Here is a 19,215-nt window from a genome sequence, read left to right on the forward strand (position 1 = left end):
GCTGTCTGCGCTGTATCTGTGCTGTGTATACATGTCACGGTGTAGTAGTGTGTGAGGGGGAGGCTGCCGCTGTCTGCGCTGTATCTGTGCTGTGTATACATGTCACGGTGTAGTAGTGTGTGAGGGGAGGCTGCCGCTGTCTGCGCTGTACCTGTGCTGTGTATACATGTCACGGTGTAGTACTGTGTGAGGGGAGGCTGGCACTGCCGCTGTCTGCGCTGTATCTGTGCTGTGTATACATGTCACGGTGTAGTAGTGTGTGAGTGGAGGCTGCCGCTGTCTGCGCTGTATCTGTGCTGTGTATACATGTCACGGTGTGGTAGTGTGTGAGGGGGAGGCTGGCGCTGCCGCTGTCTGCGCTGTATCTGTGCTGTGTATACATGTCACGGTGTAGTAGTGTGTGAGGGGAGGCTGCCGCTGTCTGCGCTGTATCTGTGCTGTGTATACATGTCACGGTGTAGTAGTGTGTGAGGGGAGGCTGCCGCTGTCTGTGCTGTATCTGTGCTGTGTATACATGTCACGGTGTAGTAGTGTGTGAGGGGGAGGCTGGCACTGCCACGGTCTGTGCTGTATGTACATATCACAGTGTAGTAGTGTGTGACGGGTAGGATGGCACTGCTGGTGCCCATACAGTACGTGCTGTGCACAAAAAGAGGGATTAAGGTGCAATTATAGTGATTAATAGACCATTGAAAATCTTAAGGGCTATGTCTCCACTTTCACAGTTGGAAAGCTGACGTCTAATGAGCTGTGAATATAGGTTGTGACCGCTTCTTCCCTCCCAGTTAATCTCTGTGGATGCCAGGAGAACACGCAAGTATTTAACCCTCAGAGCTATTTAATTAACGCCAGCCTTTCCATTTAATAAACAAAACCAGGATGATTTCAAAACTCTCGCGCACCTTGTTCACCGATTTAATTTGTGTCCGGAAGGTTGCGAAACTACTGGTGTTAATTTGCATAGAATCTTAATTGTTTTCCTTTACTGCGTTGATCCAAGCCACTTAGATTGACCTTGGATGGTCGCTTTGTCTGCTTCTTGTATTGACCCACCCAGGCCATGGATACTGTTCCTCCTTGACCTTAACTGGTTACCTGTAACATGACAATGCACCTCCTGCCCTGATCCTTGATGGTCCACTTTATGATTCAAGTAACTTAGATTGACCTTAGATGGTCACTTGGCCCATCATTGTCTGTTCCTTGTCTTGATCCACCCTGTTTACCTTGCATGGATACTATTCCTCCTAGTATGGGTACCTGGTCCGCAATACTATACTTTCTGCCCTGACCATAACAGGTTACCTGTAACAGGGCACTGCACATCCTGCCCTGACCCTTGATGGTCCACTTGATGATCCAAGCCACTTGACCTTATAAAACCCTGGGATTTTCCCCATTGTTGGCCCAGTGGTTCCTGCCCTGACCTATGTTGGTTACTCTGGATACTATGCTGCCTGGCATAACATGGGTTCCTGCTTTGAGAACATTGTACATTGCAGCCTGCCATGATATCTTTTCAGAAGGATATCTTCCCACCTGCCCTTATCTAGGATGGTCGAGTTCAGTTGGGATAAGCAGCTTCTTTTTAACCCCTAATAGGACAAATATGTTGATAAACCTTCAGGTGTCCTCTATCCAAATCTCTTTAAACACTCCCATAGCATCTTGTTATTTTTTTATAGATTTTTTACAAAACAAGGTAGAAAATCAGGACTTGAACACTAGAGAGCCTAGAGCATTTCCCTGGTGGAAAAAATCCCCCAAATTTTCAACAATCGATCTACAGCGATGACCCAATATACTTTGCTTGCACAGATCTCCAGTGCTGGAGCGTGCTGCTTGCAGTCTACTGACGATGAACCCGCGATATGATATTATATCCCTGGTCTCAGTATTGGTACATTGCGAAGAACTCTTGGGCTCCAGACCCCTGCTTCCTTTCGTTCTTTCATTAGAAGCCTGTTGGTTGGACTTCCAACATGTCCTGCTCCTCTGTCTCTTCTCCTGGTCATGGTGTGCCCAGGTCATCCTCCTAAGGAGGGTCTCAAGCTTCGTCTTGCCTCTTAGACTGGATGGTACCAGCCCTAAACTCCCTCTCCCAGTGTTTACCCCTATGCATTTTTGGGTCAAAACCTCAAGTTTGTCCACTGAGCTAAATGTTGCTTGACCGTGCATATAAGCAGACATGACCAATACAAAAATCACCTTTCTTCCTTCTTCAGGATCATCTAGTACATCGAATGCCCTTTAATTTATTTCCTCCCTTCATCTCGATATAGTTTTTTTTCTAGGCAGGCAATTTTTTCAAATTTCTATTTTTTTCCCTTTAAATATTTGTAATTTTTAAACGTCTCCGCGCACCTTAAAAACGCAAGTTAATAAATAACAATGGAATGTTAATTGGCGGACAAGCAATATAATATGTCAATGCTGATGATACGGGAGAAGCGTTTACAGCAGATGGTTTCACTGGTCGTGAATGATTACTAGAAATGATTTATTTGTGGGATAAGACGCGGCCTTGTGGGCCAGGTCTAAAAAAGGTAACAAAAAATGTAATTCACCTTAAAAATAGTAAGAGAAATATTTTAAAAGATTACCGGCTGTTGCAAGAAAATAACCCAGATCACCCTAATATGTTTTATTTACCTTTGGGTATTATTCTGGGCCAGCTGAGCCCCCCAGCCCTGTAACATAGTAGTAGTAAATTTCAAGATCATATAGCTATACATTATACAGGGCTGGCTCAGCTCTTCCAACAGGAGACACTCACTATTGTCGGACCTTTATAATAAAGAATGGAAACTGTAAACTCTGGCTTTATTTAGTAAACACTCGTTGTTCCGGAGCTACCTCTTGAACCCCAGACCTTCAGGATTGTTGGCTGCCCAGAAGGGGTCAGACCTCCTGTCTGGGTCAGCTCTGGCCAGTTCAGCTCTTCCTCCAGGAGATGCTCGTCGCTCACTAGGGTCGGTCCTTCATAATGAAGAGCGAAAACTATAAACTCCGGCTTTAGTGAGTAAACTCCTGAGTTTCAGAGCTAGCTCATGGACCATGGACCTTCAGGATTGTTGGCTGCCTAGGATTAGTCAGACTCAGAACTATTCTATATTGCCTCCTGCCTGGATGAAGTAAATGTTCCCGTGATCCTGGATACACTTGGGTCAAGATGTCCTGGTTCCCTGTCCATCATTATACCCTAACCAATACACAACATCAATTGCTGATCCTGAAGACCACAAGTTCTTAGAATGGTGGCTTCTCGGCCTCCCAGCTATGGAAGCATAACCTCTTTCCACCTCCTTTGGTGGTCCCTACTTACCCCTACCGCAAAGACGTGTCTGGGGTAGGGGTTAGACATGTTAACATTAGATTTAAAAAATGTAAAAACACTTGGCTAAGTCATCAACGAGCCAAAGGGTGACTAGATAAAGCGAAGACAAACATGTGCACTTGGCCAAGCTGGCTTCTCACCAAACATTTTGCATTTATCTTCCTCTTCAGGAGCTGTTTGGTTCTTATAAGACCTAGAGATTGAGTCGTAAATCAGTAAAGTGAATAACCTCCCAAATGGTAAAGCCTCAATTTAAAGGGGCATGCGTCTAATTGATGTTTATTAAAAGTATCTTCAATGATTTTTTTGCGCCGATCCCAGATTGTAACTAAAGTTCAAATGCTTGTCAGTGTGGTTTCGAAAAAGCGAGTCCAAGAATTCAACCACCTGACAAAGATAATAATGTGTTTGTTTTCTACACGCACAACAAAGGGCATTTAACAGCTGAATAAGCTTTAGATCAAATACACTTTCCCAAATTAAACAACATAAAACTTGTGCGCGGAATGCGTCAGGATTCGGAATTTGTTAGTAATGTGTTTCCATTGTTTTGTTGGTTTTTTTAAATCCTAACCAAAGTGGGGAGAAAGTATATTTGCAGATTAAACGGCAGTAGGTAATATAATATAATCCAAAGTAGGATGTGTGTTCTAGACAGAGGGATTTGGATAAAATTTTGATTTAGCAGATGAAATCTGACACTGGTTCAACATAGGCGAAAACAAAGTTACGCACTTGGATATAAAAAAATATAAAAATGAAGGTGTGGCCTATAGAAAGAAGGATGAATTGCTGTGAAGACCTCAAATCTGTATTCGAATGCTTGTTATGTTTTGCTTTATTAGGGGCAAATATGATTAATTTAAATGACTGTAAGTTTAATCACACGAGAAAACTAAATTATTCCATTACAAGGCTTATTGCTGATCTAAGAGCATCAGGGTCATTTCACTTCTTTCTAAATGTTTGTGTACATAAAGGGCCCTGTACCTTTAAGAGCATAAATCCCATTAGTAAAATGGTTCTGAATAGAGTGCTCTTTTGGAGAGTGTTTTCTATGGTATAATCCTTGGGGGGTCACCCAGGCGAGGGCTGGCAAAAAAAATCAGTCCAGGGGTCAAGACCAGCCATGTGGCCCAGTAATAAAACATCAGAACACCACAGAACTCTCAAAGTACACTATCCAGTCCTGTCCAGGACACATTTACAGAAAGTGAATGCACAAAAAACAACCGAAGGAGCACAGAAAGGATCAAAATGTGTAAATGGTGCCTAAAGTCCTTGTTACTTGAGACATATAGCCCTGGTGGCTATATGCAGAACTGCAAGTAAAACACACACAAAAAGCGTTTCAGTCAGCTGTCCAAATTGTTTAAGTTAGGGCAGCCCAATGGCCCCCCCGTCGCCCTTGCCAGCCCACCCCTGGGGTCACTTGTTTCCAAAGCTCCCTTATACTTACACACTGAGTTACCACTGCAAAAAAGACACTTAACGGTAAAGATCACGTATTGTGCAAAATTATAATCATTAATAAGATTGTTTTATAAGAGGAGAGTCAAGTCACGCAGTGGTTCGTAGGCCCAATTTCCAGCCTTTATTTGGAGTTGTGAATATGCCATCAAGATGGAACACGCTAATGATATCATCAGCCAGAATAGTATGATGTCATGCCGCATGCCTCCCACATTATGTGGTGATGATGTCATGCCATGCCCCACTCATTTTCCACCCTGGTCCCTCCCTGTGGCAGAGCCAGTATTATCTGATCGATTTCCTATCCTGACGTTCTCTCCCCCTCCCCCCACCCCTTTACAAAGCCCGCCTGAACCAATCACTAACAATCAGCAACTTAACAATAGGAGAGACAACTTAATAGGCAGGAAAAAACATGCAGATGGCTACTACCATGGTATTTCTAATACATATAGCTTATTTACCGTAACATGTAGCCCTAACCCGATGCACGAATTGGCGTAACTCCTGCATAACCCATGCCTAATGTTTCTCTTTGATATAAATGATATCTTAATAAGTCCATTAGTTTGGATAAGGTAATAATCGTCTGATAAGGAAAAGTAATGTCTGCTAATAGTTTACGGAAGAGATTAATAACACAAATATTATGTCTTCAAAGTTTGCATTTCCAAAGCACGGGATTCTGTGTATAAAATGGATTGGAACCGCGTACATCGTAAACAGGATATGAAGACATTTCAATGGAACTACAGAAGACATTGAGATGAAGTTATAACCAGGCCATGGACCTGTTACACCGTACCGGGGGGGGGGCAGAGGAAAGCAGGGCTGTACCCAAGGCCAGATTAAAGCACTTGGGGCCCTGGAGCAATAAGACAACAAGGGGCCCCTTTAGCTCCCTCTCCTGCGGGGTACTTTCTGTATCCTGTTGTTGTGAACCAGTTGAGTAACCAAGGCCAGGGTGGTCTTTAAAGAGGCTGGCCTTGAATTCTACAGACATCCATAATGGGTCGCCTACAAGCAGGGCCGCCATCAGAAATCCTGGGGCCCAACACAAGCTTAATGCCTAGGCTCCTATGCCCCTCCCATCAGCCTGCCCCATTCCAAATGAGGGAGAGAACATCACTGGACGCGCCGCCATATTGCCCTCAGTTTGGGTTAACATACACACATACATTAGCCTGCTTACACAGGAATGGTGCAGCTCTTCTGCGCCCTCAAGGTTCTCGCATGCTACTGTAGTATCTACAGTGATGCAAAATGATGTAATATCCTGGCGCCCGGACTCAGCGCATTTTTGTATGCTTGGACCACCATTTATTATTAAGAACACATTTATGACCCATCAGAATGCGCCCAGTCTCTTCCCGTTAAGCCATTCCATTAAGTCTGCCATTTTTCAAGCGGCAGTGAAGACCTAACCCTCACTTGGTCCTTGGTCTTGTCTTATGCCCGGGACAGCCTTACCCCATGCATGTTCAAATCCCCTTCAGGCCTTATGCATACAAACGTCTGGAACATACAATTACATCATAAACATGTATTTACCCACGTCTGGAACATACAATTACATCATAAACATGTCTTTGCCAATAAGCTTTGGCTATACCATCATATATCGCGTCTGTTTATGTTGAGCAAACAACTTACGGGAAAACATTTTGTCTTCAGTTCTTTACAGAAAGGGAAAGCATGGTATGGCAAACAGTTTTATGGGTTAAGCCCGTCACGTTTTTGACCCCCATAAAAACTTATATAAACCCTAGGGTTATTTAACACAAGCGAGACTCTATTCCCATTACAATAAAACATTTTATGACATCATAGCTGTTTTAGTTGAGAAGGCTCATCATATTCCCATTATATTGGTCATGTGATTAGGATACCACATTTTACTTGCTTACTACGTTATGACTCTTTACGAGGGTGGTTGGATGAGACATCCGGTGGCTTAATAGCTGAGAATAACTAGATGTCAAAATTGCTTCATCCATAGTCGGAGCGTATTATATATTTAATGTAAAAGTAGTGGACTATTTCACCTCTGATAGCTCAGATAGGTGGTAGCTTGTGGCAGAGCAAGCATTAGTTAAATTCTAGTCCTGAAATTTTTCTCTTCCTTCTTCTCTCTCCACCCTATCTGGATCAATCAACAATCAGCCACTTTACAATATGGGAGAAATAACTTAACGGGGAGGAATAATCATGCAGATTCTGAGAACAGGAAGTTAAGATGGCTTCCATGGTACCAAATATGTATGCTCATAAAAGCAGGTCCGAAAGGTCCATAGATCCCACCAATGTGTTTTAAAAGAGTCTCATTTTGGACCTCAAATGCTTTACAAAGTGAAAGTCTTGTTGTAGGCCAATCATCAGGAGAGAAGATTGGCTTTTCTTGTACAATTTCCAGTATAGCTTAAAGCCTGAATTGTTGGCTAGAACTATCTTTTTTATGGGCAACCATCCCCAAGAGCTTCTTGGAAGAGAGAGTAGAAGGAAAGGGAGAGAAAAAAAATGTCTTGAGCTGGAGAACACCAGAGAAACGGAAACAAAGGCTAGCTTTGTGTTCCACAGAAGTGGCAATCTGTTATCATTGAAGAGGTTTTCTTGTTGAGGATAAACAAAGACCTTTAGGACCAACGGTGAAAAATAAATCCAGAAGCCTCCTGGAAGAGAGGGGAAGGAAAGGAGAGAAAAGGGTCTAGATCTACACAAAAAATGTTGACTTTTTTAGGGAACACTGGAGAAACAGAAGCAAAGGTTCCCGATAAAACAAAGACGTTCTGCTGGTAAGGATACACAAAAACCTTTGGGACCAACGGTGAAATATAAATCCATTAGCCTTCTGGAAGAAAGCTGGAGAAACAAAGGTTCCCATTAGTTTTATGTCCCGCAGAACTTGCAACCTAGCCTTAAAGAGGTTCTACTGGTGAGGATACACAAAGACCCTGAGGACCGTCGGTGAAAAACGAATCCAGAAGCCTTCTGGAAGATGTAGACGAAGCAAAGGAGGTGGAAGTGTCTTAATCTACACAACACATGTTGACTGGAGAAACAGAAACAAAGGTCCCCAATGACTTTGTGACCCACAAGAAGTTCTGCGGATAAGGATACACAAAAACCTTGAGGACCAACGGTGAAGTATGAATCCATTAGCCTTCTGGAGGATAAAGTAGAAGCAAAGGAGAGGAAAATGTCTCGATCTACAGAAGGTTTTGACTTCTTAGGGAAAGATGAAGAAGGTCACCCCAACTTTGTGTCCTACAGAACTTAAATGAAAGAAGTTCTATGAAGGACACGTGAAGATTCTGAGGAACAATGCTCAAAAATCGAAATACCAATGTAAGTCTAAGCCCGCGTGGAACTTTTTACAAGACAATAAATATTTAGCAGTCAGTAAAACGATTAGTTTTATTGAGGGTTATAACAATGCTGAGCTTTTTACTGGCTATGAAGGTTTATAGGGTTATTCAGAGAACAGTTTCGCTGATGTCAACAAATTTCCAACCCCAAGGTCGCTTGTCTGAATGGAGTAGCTGGAATGATACATTGGACGTGTTGGGGGTGGGAAAAACAAACACGCTGGGTTATATATATTAGTGCTGAGTTTCTATATGCTGATAATAACGCTCCACGAGGTGTATATGATATCTATATGTTGATAAAGAGCAAGCGTTCCTTGTGTAAGATCATCAAGTTCAGTTAAGAGACATATGTGACGCCCCACTAGAAGATCCGTTTTGAAGCCAATCGATATTCCTTGAAGAATAGTCGACCGAGTGACTACATGCGTAAAATGCATATCGTTTATCAGCGTTGTCTTGACTCAATGGAAAATTATGCGGAAACCTTGAAATCCACAGAGGTTTCCACGGAAACATCACAGATCTGTCATCTCAAAAAGTTGACAAAAAAAAAAAAAAGGAACGTCAAAAAATTGTTGGAAAAAAAATTGAAAAAAAATTTAGGCTTGAAAATAAAAATAAAAAAATCAGCTCTACAGATATTTCCACCTTTACTAGTAGAACTTTATATATTTATATCATATAATATTATATATAATATATAAATAATATATTTGTATAATATTTATATATATATATATATATATATATATATTTTTTTTTTATTGTTATTATTTATTTTTTTAACCTCTAGAAAAACTTTGGAGCCGAGCAGAAGATTTATTTTTTTTATGTTTCTTGTCAACGTTAAAAAAAATAAATAAATAAAAAATAATAATAATAATAAAAGAGGACTAAAGGTTAACTGTTATGATGTATAAATGTTATGATGCGTTCATCTCAACGTGGACGATAGCTGGGGGAGGGGGAGAGGAATAGGGTTGGATTCCAGCATTTCTAAGAGGGACATCGCGGACATTTAAAGGGACCTCTCGGTACCATGATGGCGCGTGTGTCCCTTTAATGAAAGTATTGGCTCTCGCCCAGCTGCCAATATATAAATATTACCTGTTACAGGGCTGCGCTGCCAGTATAAATACTATAAAACGCCTTTGGCGATGTGTATGTGAAGGGATGCGTATTACAGGACATAGGAGAAGATACTCGGAACGAGATAAAAACCGCTGCTGTCATTCCCCGCAGTGACCCGGAGACCCCGAGAAGCGGCGTTTCACCCGGAGTCTCCAGCCACCCCCCCCTCTGCCCCGCTGTCCTTACTGAGCACCACGTGTGGCCCCGGGCAGAAGGAAATGATGGAGGCTGCACTGACACGGCATTGTACTCCTTAGTGCTTATGGGCCGGTTTGGGACATCAAGAGCCCGATGGCCTGTTATATACCGCAGAGGCATATTATCATACCAGGGTCACGCAGTCCGGAGCTGACTCGCTATATTATGGTTGATATCCCTGCTTGAATGCAGGTGACTCAACAAAGTGTATCTTTAACCCCTTAATGACAAAGCCCATACATGTACAGGCTCAAAAAGCATTGTTTACAATGGGTTAAGGGACCGTCCACTGTCCTTAAGAGGTTAAATAAAGACAAGTCAAGTTTTCCATGACCAATGGTATTAGCGCCGTATGGGCAGTCACTACACAGAATCTTCACCATGGGCCATGAAAGGGTCACTCTTTCAGGGTCAAGTAGAAAGTGATGATTATTATGCACATTACACTATAAGGCGACACTCGATCCAGGCCCCCCCCTCCCCACTCGCCCTACGAGCCTTCCGACTACCCCCCCCCCCCGCGAAGTGACCCGGACGCAGATAACCCGCTGATACCCTATATATTATATACAGGATTACGGCGTTATATAACACACCCCATTCCTCAGAGACAGGTGGAGATTAACCGTGTCACTGCCAGTAGGTATTATTATAAACGGGTAACACTACCCTGCTGGCAGATTCTACTTTTCTGTTATATCTCACATACTGCAGGGGGCAGTTCAGGTCGGCAACAAACCAACTTTCTAAGCGTCCTGGGGGGGGGGGGGAATGGCCAGCCTAGCTCATACCTCCCAACAGTCCTGGTTTTCATGGGACAGTCCTGATTGCGAAGCACTACCATACTATACCAGGTAGATGCTCGCTATCCCGCTTTTGCTGGCAGTGGGGATCATGGGCTGGTTGGGGGGATCCTCTGATCTCCCCTGAGTGGCCCAGGGAGCTGTCACAGCCGCAGCGGGCCTCATGCACTTTCCTTCCTAATCCCCGCTTTTTAGTCTCCTCTCCCCCCCGTCTTTCCTCCTTTTTTCACATGAAGTTCACGTTGCGTTGGCTCGATACAAAGCACCTGTTGTATTAAAATCTAAACACCTCGTACAGGTGCTGAGCCGCTCACCCCCGCTGACCTAAGGCTGGGAAGCTGCAGCCCTAACCCTGACTTATCCGTCACAGGAGGGAGAAATTCTGTAAAGTCAAATAAAATCATGATGTTCTCTCCCCTTCACTCTCTCCCATCCCCTCTCTCTCTTCCCCTGTCACTCTCTTTCACCCCCCTTCTCCTCTCCCCTGTCACTTCTCTCCCCATCACTCTCTCCCATCCTCTCTCTCTTCTCTCCCGTCACTCTCTTCCATCCCCTCTCTTCTCCCCATCCTCTCTCTTCTCTCCCCATCACTCTCTCCCACCCCCTCTCTTCTCTCCCCCATTACCTCTCTTTCTTCTCTCCCATCCCCTCTCTCTTCTCTCCCCTGGACATGTTGAGATCCCTCAGTCTTTCCTGATTGTTTTTATCCTGAAAACCGTTCACCGTTCACTGATAAAACATGTGATTTCACCACCCAAGTATCCCTGTTCAGTTTGACCAGTCCCTCTTTTGGCCCGAATCCTTATGCCCCTCTTTCCTCCCCTGATGCACCGCTCTCCAACTGAGTGAGCGCTCCTGGGAGCTGAGAAAGATCTTCCTAACCAGCCCATGATCTCCAATGCCTGTAAATTGGGACTGCTCCACGAAAAACGGGACTGTTGGGAGGTATTTATTTACAATGGCAAATGACGGGTCCATTTAAACTTCTCCGCCCATTTGTCAAACCAACTGGAAAACCGGCTACAGCGGAAGACGAGCAGTACATTCTTTACAGTGAAGGTGGTAAAGCTCCGGAATCCACCGCACAGGAAGTCACTGGAACGTTAAAATATAGGCTCCATTTAAAAAAAAAAATAAAAAAAATTATACAAAGGAAGGGAATTAATTGGCTCCGATATTTAATACTTTTCATACTTTGGGGCATTTTTAGAATCATGTTTTTCTTTTAGGACTTAAAAAAAAAATGACCCTTAATTTAAAGGGCCAGACATGTTTCATAAAAAAAAAAAAAAAAAAAAAATCTTACAAAAAGAAAAAAACTAAAAAAAAAACCCCAAAGTGTGTTCTAGTTCACAACATAAAAAAAAAAAAAAAAAAAAAGACTAATGCTCCAGGTTTATTAAATGCGAACAAAGGGTTAATTTTCAGACAGGTTATATGAAAAATAAAATAAAAATAATTAGATAAATATATATATATATTCTTAAATGGATTGATTTTTTTGCAGAATCCGCAAACAAAAAAACAAAAACAAAGTAAAGTGTTTTTTTAATTTAAAATGACATTTTGTACGGACTTTGCCTAATCCGTGTTCTTTGGCTGTTCTCCTTATCCCCGCGCTGTCCCTTTAAGATTAGCTATTTGTTTTGTTCAGGTTAATGTAGTCAGGAATATCTTTTGAAGTTGTTTATCTTGGTGGAATTATGACCCTTTTTTTTTCCAACCTCATGTCGTTGTTACATAACCCATCGATTTCTGACAAAAAAGGGAAAAATCGGACTTCATATACATACAGAAATTTGAATTTACCGGCAGATCGGCCCCGCTCCCCATCGTCTATTCTCCCCGTTTCTCCTGCTGTAACGACTCAAACCTTAATCAGTCGTTGGTCTCGCCGTATGTCTATCCCATGCATATTTAATACCCTCACTGTAGCACCCTCTACCACTTCTGCTGGGAAGCTGTTCCACTTATCCACCGCCCCCTCTCAGTAAATTAAATATGAATAAAGATCTTATTGTGTTAGTTTGCAGCTAGCTAGCTAGTTGTGTTCTCTGAGTCCTGCACCAGTTAAAAGATAAATATTACTAAAATGTAAAAGACAACTAATAAGCGGACATTATGCCACGGCGAATAACGGCATTTTTAAGTCATTGGCTCTCCTTAAAGTGTGTATTTTGAGCCATACTTTGTGCTAAATAACATTAGGAATTTTGCTTTATGGTTTAAAAATAATATTTGTTGGGAACACAGAAGAGACAAGCGGCAGAAATGGACATCTGGGCACAATGCATTGTGGGAGTGGGAGCAAGACTTTTTGGCTGGGAGTGCTTCCTGCGCATAATATTTTTGACCTATGCATTTAAGTGGCGGGTTCGCATTCGCTCACTACAAGCGTGCGTAGAAAACAATTTTAAAGTGGCCAATCAGAGAGAAGGAGACCAGATATGACATTGCTCATTGGCTGCACAGCATTTCCTAAGCCTAAACCACAGCATAAACACAGATCTGACCCCCCCCCCCGTTTCTCCTGCTGTAACGACTTAAACCTTAATCAGTCGTTGGTCTCGCCGTATGTCTATCCCATGCATGTTTAATACCCTCACTGTATTGCCCTCTACCACCTCTGCTGGTAAGCTATTCCACTTATCTACCACCAAGGCCAGCTTAAGGTGCTTTCGTCCCTAATGCAATTATATGGAAAGGGCCCCTTCTCTGCCTTTAACAAACTCCGTTTCTCTTCTTTCTTAGCTTTCTGCCACTTGTGATCTTTTTTCGTTCTTTTTAATTCTTTCCTCCTTCTTTGCATTTTTTTCTGTCTTTTCCCCTTTTTTCTTCTATCTAATCTGCCTTTTCATCCTCTTTCTAACTTCTATTCTGCTCCAACCCGCACATACATATATACTCACAAATATACATTATACAAATGCACATTCCCACCCCTGCATACATATAAAAGTTGGGGGTCACTTAGGAATCTAGTTGTTTTTTGAAAGAATTATATAATAATTAAAATAACATGAAATGGATCAGAAATCCAGCGCAGACGGGGTTAATGTTGTAAATGACTATTGTAGCCGGAAACGGCTGATTTTTAATGGAATCTCTTCATAGGCGTACAGAGGCCCTTTATCACTCCCATCACTCCTGTGTTCCAATGGCCCTTTATCACTCCCATCACTCCTGTGTTCCAATGGCCCTTTATCGCTCCCATCACTCCTGTGTTCCAATGGCCCTTTATCACTCCCATCACTCCTGTGTTCCAATGGCCCTTTATCACTCCCATCACTCCTGTGTTCCAACGGCCCTTTATCACTCCCATCACTCCTGTGTTCCAATGGCCCTTTATCACTCCCATCACTCCTGTGTTCCAATGGCCCTTTATCACTCCCATCACTCCTGTGTTCCAACAGCCCTTTATCACTCCCATCACTCCTTTATCACTCCCATCACTCCTGTGTTCCAATAGCACGTTGTGTTTGCTGTTCCAAGTTTATGTTTAAAAGGGTAATTGATGGTTAGAAACCCTTTAAAACGGATTATTTTACAGCCAGAAATTTCCTTGTTTTCCATGAAAACAGCTGAGTGACCCCAAACCTTTTTTTTTGTATAGATAATATACGGATTTCAATATACGGTACAGATAACACATAAAGAAGCCCGAGAGTAAATATAAAATAAGGTCTGGAAAGGCAGGCTGGGGGAGAATCCCTGTTAGACGGCTCTGAATAAAAGAACTTAGGATCTCTAGTGAAGCCTCTTTCAGTGCTCTGCTTGTAATTCCACATCTAGCCACTAGTTAGCACAATGAGAACTTTAGGCAGAGTTAACACACAGACTGGATCCTTTTCTGGCTCCCTTTATGGGTTTTCTGTTGGGTGAGTCTTGAGAAATGTGTGTTAGACGGGGCACGGTAGTGTCCACTCGCTATAATGTCTACTAAATATGATTTTGGGCCAATTAGTGGGACATGCTCGCTGGGTTGAACCCAGAATTAATGTTGTGTGGGATCTGGACATGGAAGGAATCAGCTGGAGAGAAAGTTTGATTCTTGGTTATAGAGCCACCGGTGGAAAATATGGAACGTAAAATATTATTTTTGGGTGGTCCTAATGGTGGGAACTTCATGAGATGTCAGTGAAAGATGGGCCACTAAAATGGTCAAGGGTTTCCATTGCTTTTTTGCGTAATATTACCACCAATAACAGATTCTTCCAGCTAACTACCCTCCGTACCAACCATGTGAGCAGCCACCGAATACCATTAACTTCTGAAATTAGACAAGTGCTGAAGCCTCCACCCTAGACGTACCTCGTGGCTCTCATGTATAAAAGATCGAGAAATGTTACTTCGAGGGGGGGAAAAAAAGAACGAATTAGAACCAGATGTTTTGATATCATTTGAAAGCCGAAAGACTGAATCGGCTAATTTATGGAGAAAGTGCCAGACTCCTGGAAGAGCGTTCCAGATGGAACCCCCCGGTAAAAGGTGAAGGAATTCTAAGCTCTTTGGCATAGGCGTTAAGAATGTTGAGGACAACTCATCATGAGTTTTTGAGTAGATGCCTACCACGGCGTCATTACGTTCCACATTACAGATACCCCCTGTCATAGCCCTTCACGCCAGGGGTCTTCAGACCCACCAGCCATGTGATCCAAGTCACCGCTTGCACGTACCTGACAAAGCCAGCATGGAGGGGAAGTCTCGGCAGTTGTAGACACCGGTGGAATCCGTGGCACAGTTTTGCCAGAGGTTCTCAAACAACGTGGACGTTGTGATGACGTTCCCGTCGACTGTGGACACGCGCCAGTTGGCATTGAAAAGCGCGATCCCCAACAAAACTGTCCCCGACACCCCAAAGAAAAACCCCACCGCCTCCACTGCAGCCGACATGTCTCTTGCGAGAGGCACAAGTGTTGAGAGATTGGAACTTTTTTGCTTTTTTTTGGCGTCTTAGAAGGTTCTTCTCATATCTCAGTTGTAACTGTCTTTGAGGTTGTTTTTTTTTTTGTTGACACCTATGTTACCTCTTCTGTCTGTCCTATCCACCACTTTTTTTAGTCTCTGCCACCTATCAGCTGGGTGTCCCCTCTTTCATCTGAAGTGCCAGCGATCCCTGTCCGCCTGTCACTATCTCGGAGCCATCTCGTTCTGCCCTAGCGTGCCCTCCCCTGCGCTCTCTGTACTCTGTCACTCCTGTGTCTGCTGTGCCCCGTGGATCTGTCCTGAGATGTGATATGCAGTACGGGGAGGAGTGTGTATAAGAGCGAAGGTGCAATCAACCTTTCCTCTCTCTCGCCGGCTCACCCCACCCCCTCCAAAAAAAGTTCCTGCTAACAGAACTATCAGCCAGCTGGGAACCTACACATAACGCATGCCGCTCTGTACAGTGGTACTGAGCATCTCAGCCGATGTCACTGCAATGACATCATACGTCATGAGAGTTCACGGTGTCAGAGAACCATACCATTCACTATCACCTGTACTTTGTATCATCATATAGAACAGTATGTGAGCATAGATACTCTGGATCATTGTACAGAGCAGCATGTTTACGCGCCGTGAGTCTTCCGCTCTACTTAAGGTGTGATACATGCAGATGCCGAGTACATTCCATTTCCAAATGAATTGATACTGAGGAATCCTTAACACAAAAGGCATAAAGCCGCACATATAGCTTGCTTTGTAAGTACTGAGGATGTTGGCACAGCAGCGGTACTCAGCGCTGTTATATACTGCAACAGGGGCGCAGTGCCAGGAAGTCTGAGATCCAGGAATGAAATGCACCGCAACGGCAAAACAATGTATCAGGGACCTTCGATAGATCAGACGCATGCGAATGACACAGATGGATGGTTCAAATAGTTGGAACCATGTAGCAAAGTGACTTAATGATGTGCTTAATCGGTTAAAGGGACAGTCCGGTGTACAATGACCTCATGATAGTGATGAGTTTAATGGGTTAAAGGGACAGTCCTGTGTAAAGTGACCTAATGACAGTGATAAGTTTAATGGGTTAAGTGGACAGTCCTGTGTAAAGTGACCTCATCACAGTGATGAGTTTAATGGGTTAAAGGGACAATCCTGTGTAAAGTGACCAAATGACAGTGATGAGTTTAATGGGTTAAAGGGACAGTCCTGTGTAAAGTTACCTAATGACAGTGATGAGTTTAATGGGTTAAAGGGACAGTCCTGTGTAAAGTGACCAAATGACAGTGATGTGTTTAATGGGTTAAAGGGACAGTCCTGTGTAAAGTGACCAAATGACAGTGATGTGTTTAATGGGTTAAAGGGACAATCCTGTGTAAAGTGACCAAATAACAGTGACGAGTTTAATGGGTTAAAGGGACCGTCCTGTGTAAAGTTACCTAATGACAGTGATGAGTTTAATGGGTTAAAGGGACCGTCCTGTGTAAAGTGACCTAATGACAGTGATGAGTTTAATGGGTTAAAGGGACAGTCCTGTGTAAAGTTACCTAATGACCGTGATGAGTTTAATGGGTTACAGGGACAATTCTGCGTAAAGTGACCAAATGACAGTGATGAGTTTAATGGGTTAAAGGTACAGTTCTGTATCAAGTGGCATAATTACAGTGATGAGTTTAATGGGTTAAAGGTACAGTTCTGTATAAAGTGACCAAATTACAGTGGTGAGTTTAATGGGCTACAGGGACAGTCCTATGTAAAGTGAACTTATTACAGTGATGAGTTTAATGGGTTAAAGGGACAATTCTGTGTAAAGTGACCTAATGACAGTGATAAGTTTAATGGGTTAAAGGGACCGTCCTGTGTAAAGTGACCTAATGACAGTGATGAGTTTAATGGGTTAAAGAGACCGTCCTGTGTAAAGTTAACTTATTAAAGTGATGAATTTAATGGGTTAAAGGGTGAGAATTGGTGTGATCACCATAGCAACCAGTGGACTATTTCTCAGGTGAGTTTGGCGATAAGGAGCTGAATGTGTTTTAAACACCCAGACGAGGTCCCGCTGGAGCCGTATGTGATCTTCCCACGAGGGCAATGACTCCCTGAGCACATCGTCACCCCCAGGAAGTAGGTCAACTTCCAAAAAACAGCCCTATGTGTCCTGCTCTGTTGATCAGTAATATGGCAAGGCCGGTGTTAACTCTATAGGTGTCTAATCATTGGAAATACTCTGTATTAGGTGCCAAATGAGGGAAACGGACAGGGGATGGCTGGGGTAACAGGAGGTAACAGAAGGGGTTAAAGGGAGTGGTTATATGGAGTAATAGGAGGAGTTATATGCGGTAATAGGAGTTATATGCAGTAATAGGAGGAGCTATAGGGAGGCATTATATGTGGTAATAGGAGGAGTTATACAGAGTAATAGGAGGAGTTATATGGAGTAATAGGAAGAGTTATATGGAGTAATAGGAGGAGTTATAGGGAGGCATTATATGTGGTAATAGGAGGAGTTATACAGAGTAATAGGAGGAGTTATATGGAGTTATAGGAAGAGTTATATGGAGTAATAGGAGGAGTTATAGGGAGGCATTATATGTGGTAATAGGAGGAGTTATATGGAGTAATAGGAGTTACAGAGAGAATTATATGCAGTGATAGGAGGAGTTATATGGAATGATAGGAGGAGTTATATAGAGTAATAGGAAGGGCTGCAGGATCAGGTGACTGTTACCTGTAGAAATACATTCTTTGTTGCCCTGCACCATGTATAGTGTATGAGTCCTCAGTAAAGTGACATCTGGCCGGCCTCAGCACCATGGACAGTTGCCATTACAGACAGGACAGTGAACGCTGACGGCTGTTACTTGTCCTGCTTGGACTTTTGCTGGGGCTCAGTTCACAGAATGGTCCCAAACACGAGACCCAGGTGTAAGAGCCGCGCCGGAGCTCAAAAATAACTTTAAAAACACCCCAGGTGCGCGGGGAGTATTTGCGGGGCGCGGGGAGTATTTGTGGGGCACGCGGGGAGCATTTGCAGGAAGCCATTCGAACTCTAAAAGGCTAGATCTTAAAACAGCAAGGCATCCACATGACGGGTTACACAATACGGGCGAAAGCACAGCTGCCGGCCACCATTCATCACCTATTGTTCAGAGGAACTGAAGGCCATTTAAGTTGTGAAGTTTACTTCTGATCCTTTCCGAGCAGATTTAGTCATTAACTCTCTTGGCGACTCCCGATCAGGAGATAGGATTTTGTGGATCGTGTTCTTGAAGGAAAATGTTAGTGCTGGGGGTTATTAGTTACTGTATACAGCACTGGGGGGTTATTACTGTATACAGCGCTGGGGGGTTATTACTGTATACAGCGCTGGGGTTGTTACTGTATACAGTCATAGGAACCTGGGGATGGATCCCTCCCCAGGAAATCATGCGGTGGGGGTGAGGCGAGAGAGGCGCTGGCCTTGGGCGCAACTGCGAGGGTGCGCACATCCGCCCGATCAGCAGCTGAAGCCTGCAGGACTGGTTGGGGAGATGATAAACCCCATCTAACAGGCCCAACATTAGGGAGCCCGAGGTATGTGTATATGTGTGTTTATGGGCAGGTGTGTGTAAGGGCAGTGTATGTATATATGTGTGTTTATGGGCAGGTGTGTATAAGGGCAGTGTATGTGTATATGTGTGTTTATGGGCAGGTGTGTGTAAGGGCAGTGTATGTGTATATGTGTGTTTATGGGCAGGTGTGTGTAAGTTAAGTCTGATGTTTACATGATGTATTTGGGGTTTGGAGGCCTATGGACGGATACCAAGAACTGTTTATGTATACAACGTATAATTACCTATATTAACAGCATGAAGGACTATTAAAATAAAAAATTAATGAATGACAACAAAAATAATAACGATAAGGCAATATGATGTACATTTGAGTCTCTCATGATGTAACTTGAGCTGTAAGTCAATGTAACATGAAGATTTTC

The 19,215-nt window shown here is 43.2% G+C and overlaps 1 protein-coding gene across 1 annotated transcript in view; it reads right to left on the reverse strand.

Moving 5' to 3' along the window:
• Nucleotides 1-15,203, reverse strand: part of LOC149274558 (claudin-15-like) — a 21,848-nt gene extending 6,645 nt beyond the window's left edge. Inside the window, exon 1 of the mRNA XM_089505358.1 lies at nt 14,987-15,203. Within this exon, the coding sequence (XP_089361484.1) occupies nt 14,987-15,203 (217 nt within the window). The remainder of the gene's footprint in view (nt 1-14,986) is intronic.
• Between the last annotated feature and the right edge of the window lie 4,012 nt (nt 15,204-19,215).

The sequence above is a fragment of the Sceloporus occidentalis genome, unplaced genomic scaffold (genome assembly GCF_023333645.1).
Source record: "Sceloporus occidentalis isolate IW3139 unplaced genomic scaffold, rSceOcc1.0.p SCAF_324, whole genome shotgun sequence".
In the NCBI taxonomy this organism is placed as follows: domain Eukaryota; kingdom Metazoa; phylum Chordata; class Lepidosauria; order Squamata; family Phrynosomatidae; genus Sceloporus; species Sceloporus occidentalis.